The sequence below is a fragment of the Elephas maximus genome, chromosome 1, assembly GCF_024166365.1.
Source record: "Elephas maximus indicus isolate mEleMax1 chromosome 1, mEleMax1 primary haplotype, whole genome shotgun sequence".
Classification (NCBI taxonomy): domain Eukaryota; kingdom Metazoa; phylum Chordata; class Mammalia; order Proboscidea; family Elephantidae; genus Elephas; species Elephas maximus.
The window spans coordinates 79,682,074-79,702,279 of record NC_064819.1 but is presented as its reverse complement, the minus strand read 5'-3'; the positions used below and the strand labels follow the sequence as shown (position 1 = coordinate 79,702,279).

The following is a 20,206-nucleotide window of genomic DNA, read 5'->3' as shown; positions in this document are numbered from 1 at the left end:
TAGGTACTGGCCTCAGCACAGCCTTCAAAATACTTAGGGCAAAAATTCCTGATATCAACTCACTTTTACTCATAAAGGCAGAAAAGATATATACTTCCATGGCTTCCTAAGGAATGCAATATGACTGATTTACCATGAAACACTTTAGTGTTTCAAAAGGCTGCTGCTGCTTCTCCTAAAGATTTCATCACCCTCCAGAAAATAGTACTAACTTGTGCTTCTTGTCAGATCACAGAGTAGGAAGGACTAGGAAGTAAGGTCAAAAGCTACAAATTGCCTGTTCTAATGTCCATTCTCCTTTTTGTCCTTAGTGACAGAAGCCTATTTTTAGCTGGACACCCCGTGATCAGAATAAGACATATTTTCTAGCCTCTTTCCTAAATTATGATCGATAATGTATGTGCTGAAGTGATTTACAGAAAGGCTGCTCAAAGGGAGTTGACTCAACTGGGAGGAGCCAATTTTTGTCCCGCCTTTTGTCCACTTTTCGCATGTGGTGGCTTGAGCTGCAGCAGCCATCGACATCATATGATGACCTTAAGAACTGAAGGTATGCACGAGGATAGTGGAGCAGAAAGGCAGAGGCTTGGGTACTAGCGACACCATGGAACCACCTTATCAGTTCTAGACTATGTATCTGTGGCCTTTTCTTAAGAGGAAAAAATATACGTTTATTTTATTATGTCACTACCATTTTTTCATCATCATTTTTATTATTATATGCAGCAGAGCCTAGTCCTAACCAATACCTTGGAGTTTACCAATCTGCCCATGCCCATGTGAAGCCTTCTTCAGACAGCAGTACCCTGTACAGCTATTACCAATCGGTAAATTACGTTTATCATCCTGGTGACGTTTGGGAGTGGATTCCCCTAAGTTTAATATTCTTCATCATTACTATAACATTTTGGTCCTGGTTTTCTCCAAGCTGTCTTTATTATGTGAATTTCAAAGAATTTCAGAACAAGTAACATTTTTAAGTTGTATCTCACCAATATTAAAGGAAAAAAAGTCCAATTTCTTCCACTAGACATTTACTGAATAGTGTCTATGGGCCAGCCATTTTACTGGCACAGGGGTTATCAAGTAAGACAGGTCGATTAATTCAACACGGCTCATTCAAATGACTCATGAAATCTTTTCCATAGTTTAAGTAAAACCTTGATTTATAACTTGAATCAATGATGTAATGTGGCGGGAACAGGGGTGGGAAATGGTAAAATTACATGAAACCAACCCTGGGAGCGAATTCTACAGTTAACCAGCAAAAGATTAGCTCTGCTTTCCAAAAATGCTTTCACTGATTAGGTGTAGGGGGAGGAAGGGGATGATACCAGCTGGAGGGAAATTTTCACCATTAACCTGTACTTTAAGACCCTTTTGAGAGTGCTATATTTCTAAACATCACTAGTTTTATTTCACAGAAATCTTGTTGCTATGGCACATGTAAAAATACCAACCTGTCCTTGTTCTGCTTGAGCCTGTAAATCTGTGAATACTTCATTCACTGCTGACTTCAAACTCTCAATCATGAGGTGCTCTACTACTTGGAGATTCATAATGCTTACTTATCATGTAAAAGGCTCTTGAGAAGTCCTGAAGTAAAGAATGCTGTGTAATTTGGTCCCACAGTACCATCTAAGGCCAGACTATTGTTGTTGCCGAATCCTAGAAGGTGGGTTCTAGCTGGTGCACTCAGACCTGCCAATAATCTAGACACTGGCCTTTGAGAAAGTAACCTTATTGCAATGCACAGAGAAAGGTGCCCGGAAGAACTTCTTCAGATCTGATTCTCCAGGAAGCAGGGCTTATATGTGATTTGGGTAGCAAGATGGTGGCCATGCAGATGTACGCGGGAGAGAAAATTCTAGAAGGAATATGTAAGGAAGATGTTGCAAGAATTATGGCAGCCAGGAAATAAGAGGTGACATGGTTTTTTCGGACCTCTTGCTTCAGATGGGGTCTGGGTAATGGTTTTCCTTCTGATTCATTCCACCTGTTGCTGTATCCTCTGTTGAGGTCACAGCTGGCCCTTCTGCACATGCTGGGCAGGCCAAATCTGGCTTGGGCTAATTTAAGACAGTCTTTTCTGACTAATGGAAATTTACTGCCATTCATAGGGTTAGGTTACAATCACCCCTTGAGTTCTAGCAATTCCTTAATCTTAAGGGATAAGGGTCGGCAACTCACCTGGCATTCTGCTGACGTGGGGCAGAGTTTTAGGGACCTAGGTTGAATTTTAATAGGCAAGGATCAAATATTTAAGAAAATGATTAGCTCCTGGGGGTACCAGGCAAAGACGACTTAAAAGGTAGAAGGGACTACTAGCAGAAAGAGGTACATGTAGGTCACTTATCTGTAAATTGAGGCTGCTTCTTAAAGAGAAGTCTTAAGTCTTCTAGAGGCTTGCACTCCTACTTCTATCTGTGGGAAAGAACATGTGACTAGAAGCATACTGGTTAATAGCTTTCAGAGTTACATATAGGGACCTAGGATATCTGTAAACACTAAGTTCCTGGACTACTTGAGGATCATCTGAAGTATGACATCCCCAGGCTGCCTTAAGGAAAGGTCTCCCATACAGCATTTCATAGGGGCTCAATCAGAGCCTGCTTCTAGGGGCCATTCGGACTGTCAACAACACAATGTGTAGTGGTTTGATCCAGGGCAGGCTGGTCTCTTGGCAGAGCTTCTCTGGTTTTCCAGTCAACTGTGGCCTCCAGGGAGCATGTAATTTCCACTGGATTCCTAAATGCCCTGAAACTTCTTGGATAACCTTGAATACAAAAGCTCCTCTGTTATTGCTTTAAATTGAATAAGGTAGGCCAAATCTAGGAATAATGTCATTGAGGAGAGCTTTACTTACCTCAGATGCCTTTTCCATTCAGCAGGGGAAGGCTTCTACCCATCCAGTAAAGGTATCTGAGAACACTAAAAGATACCTGAAACCTCCTGTAGCTGTTGGCATAACTGTGAAGTCCACTTGCCAGTCTTCTCCAGGTCCAGTCCCACAAGCTTGTACCCCAGGCATAGGAGGTGGTGGGCCTGTTTTTGGATAGTTCTTTGTACAGGTGACAAACTGTTGACTGACGGTTTCAAGCAAGCCAGGTGGCTGGGGTATCTATCCTGGCGGATTGTTTGGCCTCCAGATCAGCATGGCGATTTCCTTTAATTATGTAAGACTTTCTCTTCTGGTGCCCAGAGCAGTGTATAACTGCCACCTCTTTTGGTAAATTTGCTGCTTCCAGAATGGCTAGAATCTCTTCTGCATGTTTTATTTACTTCTTACCTGAAGTTAGGAGCCCTCTTTCTTTCCAGATGGCTCCATGTGCATGAATAGGTTGTGACTGTGTCCACTAAGAATTCAGTAAGTGTCCTCCCACTGTTATTGCAACCCAGGGCTCCTTATGGGAGATTAAGATTGACTGGGTGGATTGCAGGGGAGCCCTTGCACCTCATCAGTCTGAGTCATTGGCTTGTTGTGGGAGCTGTGTCATGGGTTTCTTCTTAGGTTCCTGCTTAGACTGGATCAGCCGCGAGGGGCACTCCTGTTTCCAGTGACCCTCTTGTTTGCAACAGGTACACTGTCTGGGGCCTATCTTTAGGGGGCCTTGGGTTGGCCACTGGCCCTTTTGGGGCCCACAAGGACTTACCCCACAAGAAGTAACTCGGAGCTCCTTGTGGGAGATGGGGATTGGCTGAGGTGTGCAGGGGAGCCCTTGGGCCCCATCAGTCCAAGTAGTTGGCTGACCTCCTTCTAACTTTTGAAGTTTCCGCGTGACATTGGGGGTGCTGTGACTGAGGAAAGTCGTATTTATTAACCTAGCATTCTCTGGGTCTTCAGAGATACCAGTCAACTGCCAATATGCTTCGTACATCTGTTCTAGGAAGCTGGAGGGATTGTCCTTGGAGCCTTGTCGTACATCCTGAACTTTTCTGAAGCTCTTCTATTTTGGGGCCCCTTGCCGTAAAGCAACTATCAAACAGTTTTTATTAATGTTTCTAGCTGTCCTGCCTCCCGCTGATCATTTGGGTCCCAGCATGGATCTATGGGAGGTACAGCTTGGAGTGCCGGGAGTCTAGGATCATTCTGAGGGTTGAGGCTATGCAACCTGTTAGCCTCTTGGTGTGCCTTTTCTAAGACCATCCTCCGTTCCTCTGGAGATAGACTATTAGGAGTGACTGACAGTCAGCCCAATTAGGGCAATGCATAGCAAAGACGGACACAAATAAAGCTGCTGTGCATTTTTGGTCATCTACAGGTCAGAGGTGGAGAACAGTGTACGAACCCAGATAAACCCTCTAGGCTAGCTGTTGTGATCCAGTACAGCAGGCATTGTCTCAGCAGAAATTGCCCCCTACTATGGGCGTGCACTGTGGAGATTATTCCCTGGGCAGGACCAGGAGTTTCTGGCTCACGAGGAGCCAGTGAGCAATTTATTGGAGGGCCAGCGGAGGGTTCCATCAAAGGGGTAGTGGCTGCTACTAGTGAAGCAGCAGGGGCTGTTGGCATCGGGGCTGGCACTGTGCCAGGAACCGGTCCCACAACCCCAGGTGGACAAGGAGGAAGGGCGCAGGCAGAGGCAAAGGGCTGAAGGAGTATGTATGGCTTTCCGAGTCTGAAAGGACCAGGAGTCTTCTATCTCTGCCTCCCTCTTCCCCTGCACTCCGCACCATCAGCTTACACTGTTTTTGTAGGTTTTTATTTTGCCAGAGAGACATAAAGGTTATAGGAGATTTCATCCCATTTTCCCTCTCTTTTGCAAACTCTAACTGGTACCCAGGCCAGGCAGCGTTAGGAAGACCAATTTTTAAGTATGCAACCTTAGGGAGAACACTAGGTTAGCTCCCCATCTCTCTCACTCACACACACACTCTCACTCATGACCAGAACCAGAACCTGAACCTGACCAAGGTCAACCAGAAACTAGTATGCCTGTTCTCTGCCATCAGCTAGTGGGAGTGGCAGGGTAAGTAACAAAGATGTCTTAGCAGGGTTTCAATTCCGCTTAATGACGATGTCTTAGTCCTGCTTTCAATTCTCCAGATACCTCCCTACCTCAGAACCAGAACCAAAACCAAAACCTGGACTGTGGTCAACCAGAAACTATGATGCCCATTCTCTGCCATCGGCTTGGGCATAGTGGCGGAGCAAGTAACGAGAATTCTTAGCAGTGCTTCAGTTACCCTTAATGGGGATGTCTCAGTCCTATTTTCAATCCTCCAGATACTCCCAGTCACCAATTCCAAGCACTTACACTTAAAAAGAGAATTTTAATGGCCCTTGCCTAGTGGATGTCCATATCTGAGTTACTTTCTAATTCTCAAAGTAAAAACGCTCTGGGCTGGTTGCCACCTTGGTCGCAGTTAGAAGACCCACCCAATCCTTCTGAACAACAGACTGGATGTATACTAAGGGCCAGTGGTGGCTCTGCTCGTAGTCGAGGGGGGTGCCAGGCTCCACAAGAGGGTTTGTGTGACCCTCTGAGCCCAAGCTGGATGCCAAAAATTGTTGCCTAACCCTAGAGGATGGGTTCTGTCTGGTGTGCTCAGACATGCCAATAATCTAGACACTGGCCTTCAAGAAAGAGAAAGTAACTTTATTGCAATGCACACAGCAAGGAGCTGGGAGGAAGTTCCTCAGATCTGACTCCCTCAGCTATGGGAAAGCACAGGGCTTATGTATGATTTGGGTAGGAAGATGGCGGCCGCACAGGTGTACTAGGGAGGGAAAGGAAGACATTGCAAGAATTATGGTGGTCAGGAAACAGGAGGTGACGTGGTTCTTGTTGGACCTCTCGCTTCAGAATGGGGTCTGGGTGATGATTTCCCTTCTGATTCATTCCAGTGTTGCTGCGTCTCCTGTTGAAGTTAACCAAAGATCACAGCTGGCCCTTCTGCACATGCGAGGTGGGCCAAATCTGGCTTGGGCCAGTTTAAGGCAGTCTTTTCTGAAGAATGGAAATTTACTGGCATTCATAAGGTCAGGTTACATTGTGGTCCAAAGCTGACTTCAAGGAAAACAGAGGAGAAGAAATTAAAATGAGAGCGAATGGAAGGCAAGCAGCATCCAACTTGACCCCCCAAGAATTCTCTCATGCCAGAGTTGGCTAGATAGAGACTTTTCCCAAAGAGCTCTTTGGTTGTCAGCATATCCCTCTCTGATCTTCTATAAGGAGAAGTTACCTCATCAAGCCAGTTTATTTTTGTGGTGATATCTCTGATGTTGGAAAAGGCCTGACCTCTGCCTAAAGGCTTCTCCACACTCATTACACTCATAGGGTTTTTCTTCATTGTGGATTCTCACATGTTGAGCAAGGTGTGAGTTTAGTCGGAATGCTTTCTGGCATACATTACACTTGAAAGGTTTTTCTCCAGTGTGAATCCTGTGATGTCGAATAAGGTCCGAGGTCAAACTGAAGGCTTTCCCACACTCGTTACACTGATGACTTTTCGAGTGACTGTGGATTCTCTGATGGTGGGTGAGGAGCAGGGCCTGACTAAAAGTTTTTCCACATTCCTTGCACTCACAGGGCTCCTCCTGACTGTGAATTCTCTGGTGTCTATTAAGGTGAGAACTGCGCCTAAAGTTCTTTCCACAATGGATACATAGATAAGGTTTCTCTCCAGTATGGATTCTGAGATGTTCCAAAAGGCCTGCATTCTGACTAAAGACTTTTCCACACTCCTTGCATTGATAAGGCTTCTCACCAAGATGGATTTTCTGATGTCTGACAAGGTGCGAACTCCTCTGAAAAGCTTTCCCACACTCGTGACACTGATGACTTTTCTCTCTAGAGCAAATTTTCTGATGTCCTGTAAGACTAGAACTCTGACACACTTCAGACTCATAGAGTTTTTCTCCCATGTGCACACTCTCCTGTTTTATTAGGTCTGAGGGCTGAACGAATCCATCTCCACGTTCTGAACATTTATAGTCAGGTTTCTCCTTGGGCTTTGCCTGCTGCCTTTCCAAGTTAGAGTACTCATAACAAGCCTGTACGGGTTCAGGTATTTTCCCAGATGATTTCACTTCTCCGCAAGAGTCTGTCTCAGTGATCAGCTTCCCATTCTCAGTCCTCGTCTCCTCATCTGAAACATTAAATATATACCACCAGTCACGTGTTATTTGATGCTTGGGGAAAGAAATCTGCAACTATGAGGAAAAATTTTAAATCAAGCATGTGTGCAAAGCAAAGTTTGTATATGCTTGTGTATGTATGGAATATATATATGCATGATACACAAGAAATTATTACCAGTGGCTGCCTTTGGAGAAGGGATACAGCATTGTGGTGGGAAGGCACTTATTTTATATAGTTTTAATTTTATCACGAGATATACAGACACATGGACACACATAGAAGCTAGCACGCAAACAAACCATCCTAAATGATACAGTTATACATTCTTGAAAATGGTTTGTCACATGGACAGTAGATAAGATAGGTCAATTAAGGACTCTAGGGTCAATAAGAAAGGATGACAGAGAGGTAGCACTTTAAAAATAAAGAAATGTAGACATAGTGCCAATGTGGTCACTGACTAGCTGCATAATCTTAGAAAGGTAACTTAACCCCTCTGGGTTTTAGCAGATCTAGAGGATAAGAAATATTTTCAAGAATATACTGTCATTACATTCACCTTGTATTTAAGATATACATTAACCACTGATTACATAGCATAAATCCATTTCTGCAAGGCTATTCAGAAAAGGTAAGTCCCTCTCTTTCAGCTACTTTATTCAGAAGGCTTCCAGAAGAAGGTCATCTTTGAAGAAGACTCAGAAATTGAACAGGGAAGTAGTTACTAGGTAAGGGATGGCTTTACATATATAATCATTCCTTCATCAAACACACATTTATTATTTACTCTAGGCCAGGGACTATAGCAGATTTAGGAAACAAAATTAAGTCCCTACCCTTTTAGTCCATAAAACAGCACCTATAAAATAATGTGATCACCTCTATGATCAGAAAAATCTTGAGTCTCAAGGAACATAGACAAAGAAACTAACCCAGACTAGGGGGACTTAAGGAATGATAGAGGAAATGATATCGAAAATATGTACTGAAGGATAAATAGAAATTAGTGAGGGAGAGTGATGATAAAGTAATCCAGACAGAGGAAACAAGGCAGGAGAGGCTGAGGAGAGAAAAACAGCAAGGGGCAAATAAGAAAGGGAATATAGTTCAGCATGATGGCAATATACAGCGTGAGCTGGGGGGACACAGGGTGACTGTCCCAGTTTGCCTGGGACTGAGGGGTTTCCCCGGGAGATGCGACTTTCAGTGCTAAAAGTCTCAACGAGTTGGTCACCATAGTGAACATGAGGCTGAGAAGTCAGCAGATACCAGACCAGGCCATGTGATACTTTTGTTAACAGCAATCAGGAGTCACTGAAGGTAACCGGTTTTTTTCCTTTTCCCCCTTATTTTTACGTTTTATTTTTTATTATAAAAATTTTCAAACATCCCCAAAAAGTAGAAAGAATAAAATTATCCAGCTCAATGAAAGGCTTTAAGCAGGAGAGCAACATTACTGAATTTGTGTTTAAATGATCAAGAGTGAACAGGAGGTAACAACCTCAATGGGAGTACTAAGACAACACTAAAGCAAAAAAGAGAAGCGGGGCTTCCATCAGTCTGGAAAGAGGAAAAGAAAAATTTAAGGGACAGAAAACTGGAAACAGGAATTTCAATGATAAAAAAGATGTAGTAGAGCAAAATAATAACCCAAACTGACATTTAGAAATAAAACACAGTCGCCATGTACAATTTAAAGGGGAAAAAAAAAAAAAAAGAATAATGAAGCAGGTGGCTGGGATTCTTTGCCTTGGATGGGAAACCAGCACTACTTTTTTTTTTAATTATTCATCTCTACAGTATGGGGGAGAAGAGCAAGGTGAAAGTCTGGACAGGACAGTGAAATAAAAACACAAAGGGAAGAGTAAAAGAGAAATGTTTGGGATGATGAAAACCTTCTATATCTTCAATGTAGTGGTAATTACTCAACTGTAATTGTTTCACATTTGTGAAAACTCATTTACTGACCTGCACACTTAAAAAAGGATAAATTTTACTGTATGTAAATTATACCTCTACCTCGCGTCTGTCAGTTTATTGTACTGTGGTGGCTTGTGTGTTGCTATGATACTAGAAGCTATGCCACCGGTATTTCAAATGCCAGCAGGGTCACCCATGATGGACAGGTTTCAGCTGAGCTTCCAGACTAAGACAGACTAGGAAGAAGGACCTGGAGGTCTACTTCTGAAAAAATTGGCCAGTGAAAACTTTATGAGTAGCAGTGGAACACTGTCCGATATAGTGCCAGAAGATGAGACCCTCAAGTTGGAAGGCACTGAAAAGATGACTGGGGAAGAGCTGCCTCCTAAGAGCCAACCTTAATGACACAGACAGAGTCAAGCTTTCAGGACCTTCATTTGCGGAATGTGACAAGGCTCAAAATGAGAAGAAACAGCTGCAAACATCCACTAATAATCAAAATGTGGTTGTACCAAGTTTGAATCTATGAAAATTAGAAATCAACAAAAAATGAAATGGAACACATAAAGACTGATATTCTAGACATCAGTGAGCTGAAATGGACTGGAATTGGCAATTCTGAATCAGACAATCATACGGCCTACTATGCCGGGAATGACAAAATGAAGCGGAATGGTGTCTCGTTCATCGGCAAAAAGAACATTTCAAGATCTATCCAGAACTACAACACTGTCAGTGATAAGATAATATCCATACACCTACAATGGAGACCAGTTAATACAGTTATTATTCAAATTTACGAACCAACCGCTAATGCCAAAAATGAGGAAACTGAAGATTTTTACCAATTTCTGCAGTCTGAAATTGGTCAAACATGCATTCAAGATGCATTGATAATTACTAGTGAATGGGATGTGAAAGTCAGAAAAAAAGAAGGGTCAGTAGTTGGAAAATATGGCCTTGGCAACAGAAATGACCCCAGAGACCACATGACAGAATTTTGCAAGACCAATGACTTATTAATTGCAAATACTTTTTTCCAACAACATAAATAGCAACTATACACGTGGACCTCACTGGATGGAAAACACAGGCATTAAATCAACTGTATCTGTGGAAAGAGTCGACAGAAAAGCTCAATATCATCAGTCAGAATAAGGCCAGGGGCCAACTGCAGAATAGACCATCAAGTTGAAGCTGAAGAAAATTAAAACAGGCCCACGTGAACCAAAATATGACCTTGAGTATATCCTGCCTGATTTTGGAAGCCATCTCAAGAATAGATTTGACACAATGAACACTAATGACCAAAGACCAGACAAGTTTGAGATGATAGCAAGGACATAATACATTGAGAAAACAAAAGCTCATTAAAAAGACAGGAAAGAAAGAAAAGACCAAAGTGGAAGTCAGAAGAAACTCTGAAACTTGCTCTTGAACGTAGAGTAGCTAAAGCAAATGGAAGAAATGACGAAGTAAAAGAGTTAAACAGAAGATTTCAAAAGGGTGGCTTGAGAAGCCAAAATAAAGTATTATAATGAAATGTGCAAAGACTGGAGTTAGAAAGCCAAAACAGAACACGCTTAACAGTTCTCAAGTTGATAGAAGAGAAGAAAAATTTCAAGCCTCGAGTTGCAATTCTGAAGGATTCTATAGGCAAAATATTGAATGATGCAGGAAGCATCAAAAGAAGATGGAAGGAATACACAGTCACTGAACCAAAAAGGGCTGGTCAACATTCAACCATTTCAGAAGGTAGTATATTGTCTTTGTTATCTACTGCTGTTATAATAGAAATACCACAAGTGGATGGCTTTAACAAAGAGAAGTAAAGTAAAGTAGGCTAAAAGTCCAAATTCAGGGCGTCAGCTCCAGGGGAAGGCTTTCTCTCTCTGTCGGCCTTCTCATCGATCTTCCCCCAGACTAGCAGCTTCTCTGCGCAGAGACCCTGGGTCCAAAGGACACGTTCTGCTCCTGGCATTGCTTTCTTGGTGGTATGAGGTCCCAGTCTGCTCGCTTACCTTTCCTTTTTATCTCTTGAGAGATAAAAGGCGGTGCAGGCCATACCCCAGGGAAACTCCCTTTGTATTGAATCAGGGATGTGACCTCGGTAAGTGTTATGATCCCACCCTAATCCTTTTTAACATAAAATTACAATCACAAAATAGAGGCAACCACACAAAACTGAGAATCATGGTCCAGTCAAACTGATACACACATTTTTAGGGGGACATAATTCAATCCATTACACATATGATCAAGAATTGATGGTACTGAAGGAAGAAGTCCAAACTGCACTGGAGGCACTGGCAAAAAAAAAAAAAAGCCTCCAGGAATTGACAGAATACCAACAGAGACGTTTCAACAAACATGCAGCACTGGAGGTGCTCACTTGTCTATGCCAAGAAATTTGGAAAACAGCTACCTGGGCAACCGACTAGAAGAGATCCATATTTGTGCCCATTTCAAAGAAAAGGGAGCCAACAGAATTCGGAAATTATCAAACAATGTCATTATTATCACACGCAAGTAAAATTTTGCTAAAGATAATTCAAAAATGGTTGCAGTAACATATCCACAGGGAACTGCCAGAAATTCAAGCCAAATTCAGAAGAGGATGTGGAACAAGGGATATCACTGCTGATGTCAGACAGATCTTGGCTGAAAGCAGAGATTATCAGAAAGACGTTACCTGTGTTTTATTGATATGCAAGGGCATTCAACTGTGTGGATCATAACAAATTATGTATAACATTGCAAAGAAATGGAATTCCAGAACACTTAATTGTGCTCATGAGGAACCTGTATATAGACCAAGAAGCAGTTGTTCAAACAAAACAAGGGGATACTGCATGGTTTAAAATCAGGAAAGGTGTGTGTCAGGGTTGTATTATTTCACCATGCTTATTTAACCTATATGCGGAGCAAATAATCCAAGAAGCCGCAGTATATGAAGAAGAATGTGGCATCAGGATTGGTGGAAAACTCATTAACAACCCATGATATGCAGATGACACAATCCCGCTTGCTGAAATCTAAGAGGACTTGAAGCACTCACTGATGAAGATCAAAGAATACAGCCTTCACTATGGATTACGCTTCAACATAAAGAAAACTAAAATCTTCACGACTAGACCTATAAGCAACATCATGATAAATGGAGAAAAGACTGAAGTTGTTGAGGATTTCATTTTACTTGGATTTCCAATCAATACCCATGGAAGCAGCAGTCAAGAAATCAAACAACATATTGCATTAGACAAATCTGCTGCAAAAGACCTCTTTAAAGTGTTGAAAAACAAAGATGTCACTTTGAGAAGTAAGCTGCGCCTGACCCAAGTGATGCTATTTTCAATCCCTTCATATGCATGCAAAAGCTGGACTATGGATAAAGATGACAGAAGAATCGATACCTTTGAATTACAGTGTTTGTGAAGAATACTGAATATACCATGAACTACCACAAGTAAAGTCTGTTTTGGGTGAGGTACAGCCAGAGTGCTTGTTGGAAGTAAGGATGGCGAAACTTCATCTCATGTACTTTGGACATGTCATCAGGAGGGACCAGTCCCTGGAGAACGACAACATGCTTGGTAAGGTAGAGAGTCAGCAAAAAAGACTAAGACCCTCGCTAAGATGGACTGACGGTGGTTGCGATAATAGTTACAAACATAGCAACGACTGTGAGGATGGTGCGGGACTGGGCAGTGTTTCATTCTGTTGTAGGTAGGGTCGCTATGAGTCGGAGCTGACTCAACAGCACCTAACGACAACAACAACAAATTATACCTCAACAAACTTAACTCAAAACAAAAAGCCAAACATCAAGGATGCTGAGCAGGGATTCAAGAAGGAAATACACAGCCCACAACATCTCACCCACAAGAAGATGCTGTCTATTTCTTACCTTTCTCCTTTTCAGGCTTTGGGACTTCACACTCAGGCTGGACCTGTTGCTCCCGCACTGTTTTCAGAGGGCCTGTCTTCTCCACAAGCCTTTTCTGTTTCTTTGCCCGGTCTGAGTCCTAGGGACAGTTAGGTACAGGTGGGCTTAGGAAGGAACAGCTGTTCAGAAAAACACTTCAATGTTAGAAAAGAGAACAAAGAGAAACCACAGAAAGGCAAAGACAATGGACTGGGGAACCTGGAGCTCATTCTGTTTCCTCCCAGTAGAGAACAGGTAAGGCTGAGGTGAAACCAAGAGAAATGAACAGCCAGACTGAAAGGAAACTGAACTAAAGCTTAGCAATTCTCCTCCCACTGGTGAGCTCATGTCTACCTCTCTGGCCAGAGGTCTAGATTCCTGCTTTTCTGCAAAAAACCACACCTTACCCTTCCCACCTGTTGTCCTATTTCTCCAAGATCTGGCTCTAAATCCTCCAATATAACCACCATGTCCTCCCCACTCTCTAGGCGATGCTCCTACACCCAGGCCTGGAGCTCCTTGGACAGGATAGTCAGGAACTGCTCCAGCACCAGCAGTTCCAGGATCTGCAGCTCCTTGCTGTGAGTCTCGGGCTGCAGCCACTGATGGCAAAGTTCCCAGAGCTGGCTCAACGTCTCTTGAGGTCCTGTGGTCTCTTCATAGCACAACTGTCTGAATCGTCTGCACAACAGCTCCTGTCCAAGGCCTTTGATGTTTCTTTACAGTTTAATCCTTATTCCTTAGTAGACAAGTGATCCACTGTCACCACCCAAAGTCCCCCTTTTTCAGATTCAGGGAAGCTAGGGAATGAGCACTCACCAATACTGTCGCCATCCCCAGCTTCAGACTGCTCTGTTTTGGAAAACTTTATTTTGACTGTCTCCTCAGGGATACTCCTAAAGTATAACAACATTAATCAGAAATAGTAGTAGTAGTAACAATAATAATAGCAATATCCCTTGTTGGCTTTATACATCCCTGATAGCTACTATCCATTTTTTTTCTCCTCAAAACCATTCCTAAAAAAGGAACATACAAAATCCAATCCCGTCGAGTCGATTCCGACTCAGAGCGACCCTACAGGACAGAGCAGAGCTGCCCCATAGAGTTTCCGAGGAGCGCCTGGTGGATTCGAACTGCCAACCTTTGGGTTAGCACCCATAGCTCTTAACCACTATGCCACCAGGGTTTCCCTTTTTTTTTTTTTTAACAGAAGATTGCTAACTAACGTAGAAGGAATAGATTTATAAAATCAGAATTTTGTGGCCCTTGATGAAATAGTTGTCAAGGATCACAAATGATTGCTAAAACCACCAAGTAAAATGAGTGCGACTACAGGACATTCTCACAGTCTCAAAATATCACCACACCGGTTGCTTACTAATTACAAACGGAAAAACAGAGACATTGGGCAGTCACATACTCAACCAACTGATCAAACTCAGTAACTCCAACAAGACAACCTGATGTCATTTACCACATCAAATATGCGGCATTTTTACTAAAAATATTTAACATGAAACTAATAATGAGGACACATCCAGATAAATTCAGAATGCAGCTCATTCTATAATAGGCATGGACTTTTCAAAACAAAGAATTTCATGAAAATAAAAAGAGGGTGTGGGGAGGGTACTGTTCCAGATTGAAGAGACACAATTAAATGCAATCTGTGAAAACTGGCTCTTAGATTAAAAAAAGAGAAAATATTTCTTTGAAGAATTACAGAAATGTAAATAAGAATGGTATGTTAGAATGGGGCAGGCAGACTACAGCCCCATAGGCCAAATACAGCCCTGGAAGCCTGTTTTTGTACAGAAAGCTTTAATGGAACATGGCTATACCCATTTGTTTACATATTGTGTATGTCTGCTTTTTCATTACAATGGCAGATTTGAGTAGTTTCCATCCACATGGTATGATCCACAAAGTCGAAAAATTTACTATCTGGCCCTTTTTACAAAAAGTTTGCTGATTCCTGGTAATAAATTTTCTCAGGTAGGGTAATGGTTTTACGACTATGTAAGAGAATATTCTTATATTTATACATATATATGTATGTTATTTATTTTTATTTTGTTGTTGAGAATATACACACCAAAACATACTCTAATTCAACTGTTTCTACACATACAATTCAGTGACACTGATTACATTTTTCGAGTTGTGCAACCATTCTCACCCTCCTTTTCGGAGTTGTTCCTCCTCCATTAACATAAACTCACTTCCCCTAAGGTTCCTGTCTAATCTTTAGAGTTGCTGTTGTCACTTTGATCCCATGTAGATCGTTCTTAAAAGAACATAATGCTCAAGGCAAACATTTTTTACTACTTAAGCTAAACTATTATTTGATTTTAAGACCTCAGGGGATATTTTTGGTTTAAGTTTTAAAGATTATCTCAGGCCAATAGTTTCAGGGGTTCATTCAGCCCCTATAACTCCACAAAGTCTGGAGTCTATGAGAAGTTGAAATTTTGTTCTGCATATCCCCCCTTTTGATCAGGATTCTTCTATAGAATCTTTGATCAAAATGTTCAGTAACGGTAGCCAGGCACCATCCAGTTCTTCTGGTCTCATGGCAAAAGAGGCTAACAGAATATTCCTATTCTTAGAAGATGCATCCTAAAACTTACTTTCAAATATTTCATTAAAAAGGTGTGTGTGCAGAGAGCGTGTGAATACAAATGCAGCAGGAAATTCACAATTGTTGCTAAATGAGGACTATATAGGTATTAATGGTACTATTCTTTCAGCTTTTCTGTAGATAGGAAAATTCTCAAAAAGTTGAGGTAAAAAAAAAACAAAATAAGCAGAACTACTTATATATTAATTAAATCCAATCACTAGAACTTAAAGGACATAAAGATATTCATAGCTCATTTCACAATAGACTGATGGTCTACCATGTGCCAGAAATGAAAGACAAATTCCTAGTCTCTAGCACCTCTCTGCTTCTCAAGAAAACTTAGGTGAATAAGAAATTGCAATTTAGTGTATAAAGTGCCATGATGAAGGCAGGCAGAGAATGCTGGCAGGACACAAAGGTAAAGCACCTAATTCCCAATTCCTGGAGATGAGTCCTTCTGAGCCTTAAAAGACAAGTGAAAGTCAGGCAAAGAAACGGAGAAAGGGTTTTCTAGACAGAGAGAATAATCTGAGTACAGAGCTACTGGAAAGCCTGGAACATTCAGGATAGTAGTTACGGGTAGGAAAAGGCTACATGGGGCTGGAACCCTGGGAAACACCGACATGTAAGTAAGAAAAGTGAGGAGGACCAACCAGAGAGGTAGGAGAACAAAAACACTAGTGTCCAGAAAGCCAAGGAGGTCGATTTTTTTAAGTGTGGGTGGTAGAAAGAGCCTGGTAATATAGAGAATAGGTATGTTTGTGACTTCAATTACCACTTTAAGCTGATATTTCCTTATTCTTCAACTCACATCTCTCAAGAGTGCCAGGTCTATATTTTCTTTTGGCTATCTGGTACCTTGATACCCTACAGAAACCTCTCAAATTCAACACGTCAAAAAGGAACTCAGAGAATGGTACTACCATCATCCCTTGGAGCAGGCCCTTGGTTACGTGGGAGGAGATTTAGCATTCTTGGTTTTGACTACTCTTGAGCGACCCTAAGGATCCATGAATTAGCATCCTGCCAGCTTCTGATACATTCCTTTGAATCAGTGTGCAGGGTGCGTCAGTGTGTGTGTTGGGGAGGGATCCACTCAATTAGTGGTTGCGCCTGGCTGGGCTTCAAATGCATATTGCTGCTATGTATTTGTTATTGGATGTATACATAGTAACATTCCTCAGCTCATAAATTTTTTTCTTTGTCAAAAAACGTACTTAAAATTAAGAAGCCAAATCTTGCTATTCTTAGTAAAAAAAAACTTAGTAGAGGTGAAAAAGTCCAAGAAAGTGATGACTACGGTTGCTAGTTGCCACTGAGTTGGTTCCAACTCATGGTGACTCCATGTGTTACAAAACAGAACTACTCCATAGGATTTTCCTGGCTGTAATTTAACAGAAGCAGATCACCAGGCCTTTTCTTCCCTGGTACAGCCAGTTGAGTTCAAACTGCCAATCTTCAGGTTAGCAGGCCAGCAAACCATTTGTACCACCTCGGGGCCTAAAAGTGATGATATGATTATTAGCAAGAAAATAAATGTTTAGTATAAAGTGTAGCATGGTGGTTCATGTCTAGGATGTAATTATATATATTGAATGCAACATATAATAAGTAATTTGACAAACTGTTCTTGGGGAAAGATCCATCTACTCACTTATTTGTGCCAGAAAACTGACCTTTCCCCTGTCCTGTCATATTTCATGCATTGATCAATCAAGTTCTATTGATTCTATTGCCTAAATATCTCTCATCTCCTTTTCCATCATCTTCTCTTACACAGACTACTGTGATTGCCCTTTCTGACACACTAAACTATTTTCTGCACTGCAGAGAGTGATCTTTCTAAGGCAGAAATATGATTATGCCTCTGCTATGTGTACTACATTTAATGGCTCACCATTACCCCTAGGATCCTATTTAAACCATTTAGTATGATTTAAAATTTTCTTATGATCTAATAAACCAATTTCAGTTCCTCAAACTTGCAATACTTTCTTGATCCTGGGTACTTACACAGCCTGGAACACTCTTCAATCTTCCAGTTTTCTTCTCATTAATGTCCATTCATGCTTCATGTTTCAATAATAGTAAAAACAATAAGCCAGTGCAACTGTTCTACGTGCTTTACATATATTAATTCATCTTATCTTCACACATCTTATGGAGATGATACTATTAACTTCATTGTAGAGAGAAGGCAATTGAGACATAGAAAGTCCCAAAGCTAAACCTCAGTCTTTCCACCAATATCTTCCATCCACAGGCCAAAAACCTTGCATTCATCTTTGCCTTCTCTCTTATTCTCACACACCACATCTGCTTCAGCCAAACCCTGTTGGCTCTACCTTCAAAGCAGATCAGTAATCTGATGATTTCTAACTACTTCTACCTTAATATTGTCCCAAAGCATCCTCGTCCCCCATTCGAATTACTTGCAACAGTCTCCAAAATTTCCCCGATTCCTATTCTTGTCCCCCTATAATCTATTCTCATGAGTTCCCAGCTAGAGATCTTTGCTCAAAACCTTTCAATGACTCTTTTCACTCCAAGAAAAAGCCAAATTCCTTTTACAATACAATGCAAATTTATTCTAAACGGCCTCTCGAAATCCCTCCATTGTCATCTCCTACAAATTTCACCCTGGCTCACTCCTCCCCAACCACTCTTCACTCCTCCCCAACCACTCTAGTCTCTTTGTTGTACCTCGAACGCACCAAGTTAGCTCCGGCTTTAGGGCCTTTCCAATTGCTGTTCCCCCTGCCTAAAGAGCTCGTGCCCCCAAAAGCCACATGGGTGTTTCCACCGCCTTCGTTTCTGCTCAAACATTACCTTTTCAGATAGGCCTACTTTGAATAAAAAAAAAATATTCATGTAAAATTGTGTTCAATGGATGAAAATTAGCAACAGTAAATTGTGCTCTGTTAACTAGATTCACAGCTTCACCCCTTCCGAGGGCCCCAAGGCAGACACCTCCCGCCCCGGGCTCCAGCCCCAGCCCGCACGGCTTCGTAGGGCATGGATTCTCTGCACCCGCCAGGAACCACCTGTTCCCAAGACTCCTGGACCGCAGTTCTGCCTCAGCCCGGAGACCAGTCACCACTCACCCGGACAAGGACCTGCAGAAGGAGCCAAACGCTCTCAGATACGGTATTAACTCTCCGCTGAGAGCCAGCTCTCCCTTGCCGGCGCACTTTCGTCTCTGCTCTAGGAACCGGGAGGACCACCGCTCGTTGGTTTCCTGTTTCGGCCAAACCTAAGGTGGGCCAAGCCCGGCCTTGCCCCGCCCACCGAGCGTTCTCTGGATGCGGGGGTTGGGCCGGGAATGCAGCTTAGTGTTTTTCATTTTAAAGCTGAAATTCACTTTATTCTCATGTAAAAGCAGGCCAGGTCAGTTCAGTGTTATCACAAACGGCCAGTATATCCACTTTGATCAAACACATTAACAACAACAACAAAAAAAAGCCGCGCGCGCGCGCGCGCGCACACCCATGCATTATTTCTCCCCAATTAAAAAAGTCACCGAACACATAAGAATAGCAAAAATAAGTGTCAAAGTGTTTTGAAAATGAAATTAAACAACAGGCATGTGCATGGATTGAAACTTTAATGTAATAAAAATTAAGTATTAATGTGAGAGAGAATAATCAACAACACTGCAATGCATGAAGGTTTCAGAGGAAAGAATAAGCATCAGATATCGCTTTTTTTTTTTTTATCGCTTTACCAAAGTAAATTCTGCAGAAGGATGACATAAATAGTCCCTCTTTTTTTTTTTTAATTTTCTTTGTATTTTTTAAAAATTATGCTTTAGGTGAAAGTTTACCGCTCAAATTAATTTCTCATACAAAAATTTATATACATATTGTTACGTACACTAGTTGCAATCCATATAATGTGACAGCACACTCCCCCTTTCCACCCTGCATTTCGGTGTCCATCCAGCCAGCGCCTATCCCCCTTCCTGCCTTCTCATCCGGCCTCAGGACAGGAGCCACCCATTTGGTCTTGTTTATCAGCTTAAAAAAAAAAAAAAAAATTTTTTTTTTTTATCAGCTTGAAATAAGAAGCACATTCTTCACGAGTAGTATTTTATGTTTTATAGTCCAATCTAATCTTTGTCTGAAGAGTGGACTTCAGGGATTGTTTTAGTTCTGGGTTAACAGAGAATCCAGGGGCCATGGCTTCGGGAGTTCCTCCAGTCTCAATTAGACCATTAAGTCTGGTCTTTTTATGTGAATTTGAGTTCTGCCTCACACTTTTCTCCTACTGCGTCAGGGACACTCTGATGCATTCCCTGTCAGGGTGGTCATTGGTAGTAGCTGGGACACCATCTAGTTCTGCTGTCAGGCTAATGGAGTCTCTGGTTTATAAGGCCCTTATGCCTCTTGGGCTAATACTTTCCTTGTGTCTTTGGTGTTCTTCATTCTCCTTTGCTCCAAGTGGGTTGGGACCAATTGATGCATCTTAGATGGCTGCCAGCAAGCTTTTAAGACCCCAGACACCACTTACCAGAGTGGACACAGAACAGAAAAATTCCCTCTCTTGTGCACCTTATCACAAGCTATGTTTTTATAGACTTTGAATAAAATAAACCCTTAAAAGTTCTTAAAAATTTATTCAGTTAATTAATGGATACAAGTTTTGCAACAT

General features: G+C 41.9%; 1 protein-coding gene across 4 annotated transcripts; it reads right to left on the bottom strand.

Annotated features, from left to right (window-relative positions):
• Positions 1-5,323: 5,323 nt before the first annotated feature.
• On the bottom strand, positions 5,324-18,785 carry ZSCAN26 (zinc finger and SCAN domain containing 26). Of its 4 annotated transcripts, XM_049886373.1 has the most exons (5): positions 18,386-18,785; positions 17,570-17,625; positions 13,750-13,826; positions 12,913-13,030; positions 5,324-7,092 (listed from the first exon to the last, which is right to left on the bottom strand). In XM_049886373.1, the coding sequence occupies exons 3-5, from the start codon at positions 13,762-13,764 to the stop codon at positions 6,191-6,193; spliced, it is 1,035 nt and encodes a 344-aa protein (XP_049742330.1). In that variant the 5' UTR covers positions 13,765-13,826; positions 17,570-17,625; positions 18,386-18,785; the 3' UTR covers positions 5,324-6,190. The 4 variants fall into 4 exon arrangements, with proteins under 4 accessions (XP_049742330.1, XP_049742315.1, XP_049742307.1 ...); XM_049886358.1 differs by having other exon boundaries at positions 17,570-18,785; XM_049886350.1 differs by lacking the exon at positions 17,570-17,625 and having other exon boundaries at positions 18,661-18,785.
• Between the last annotated feature and the right edge of the window lie 1,421 nt (positions 18,786-20,206).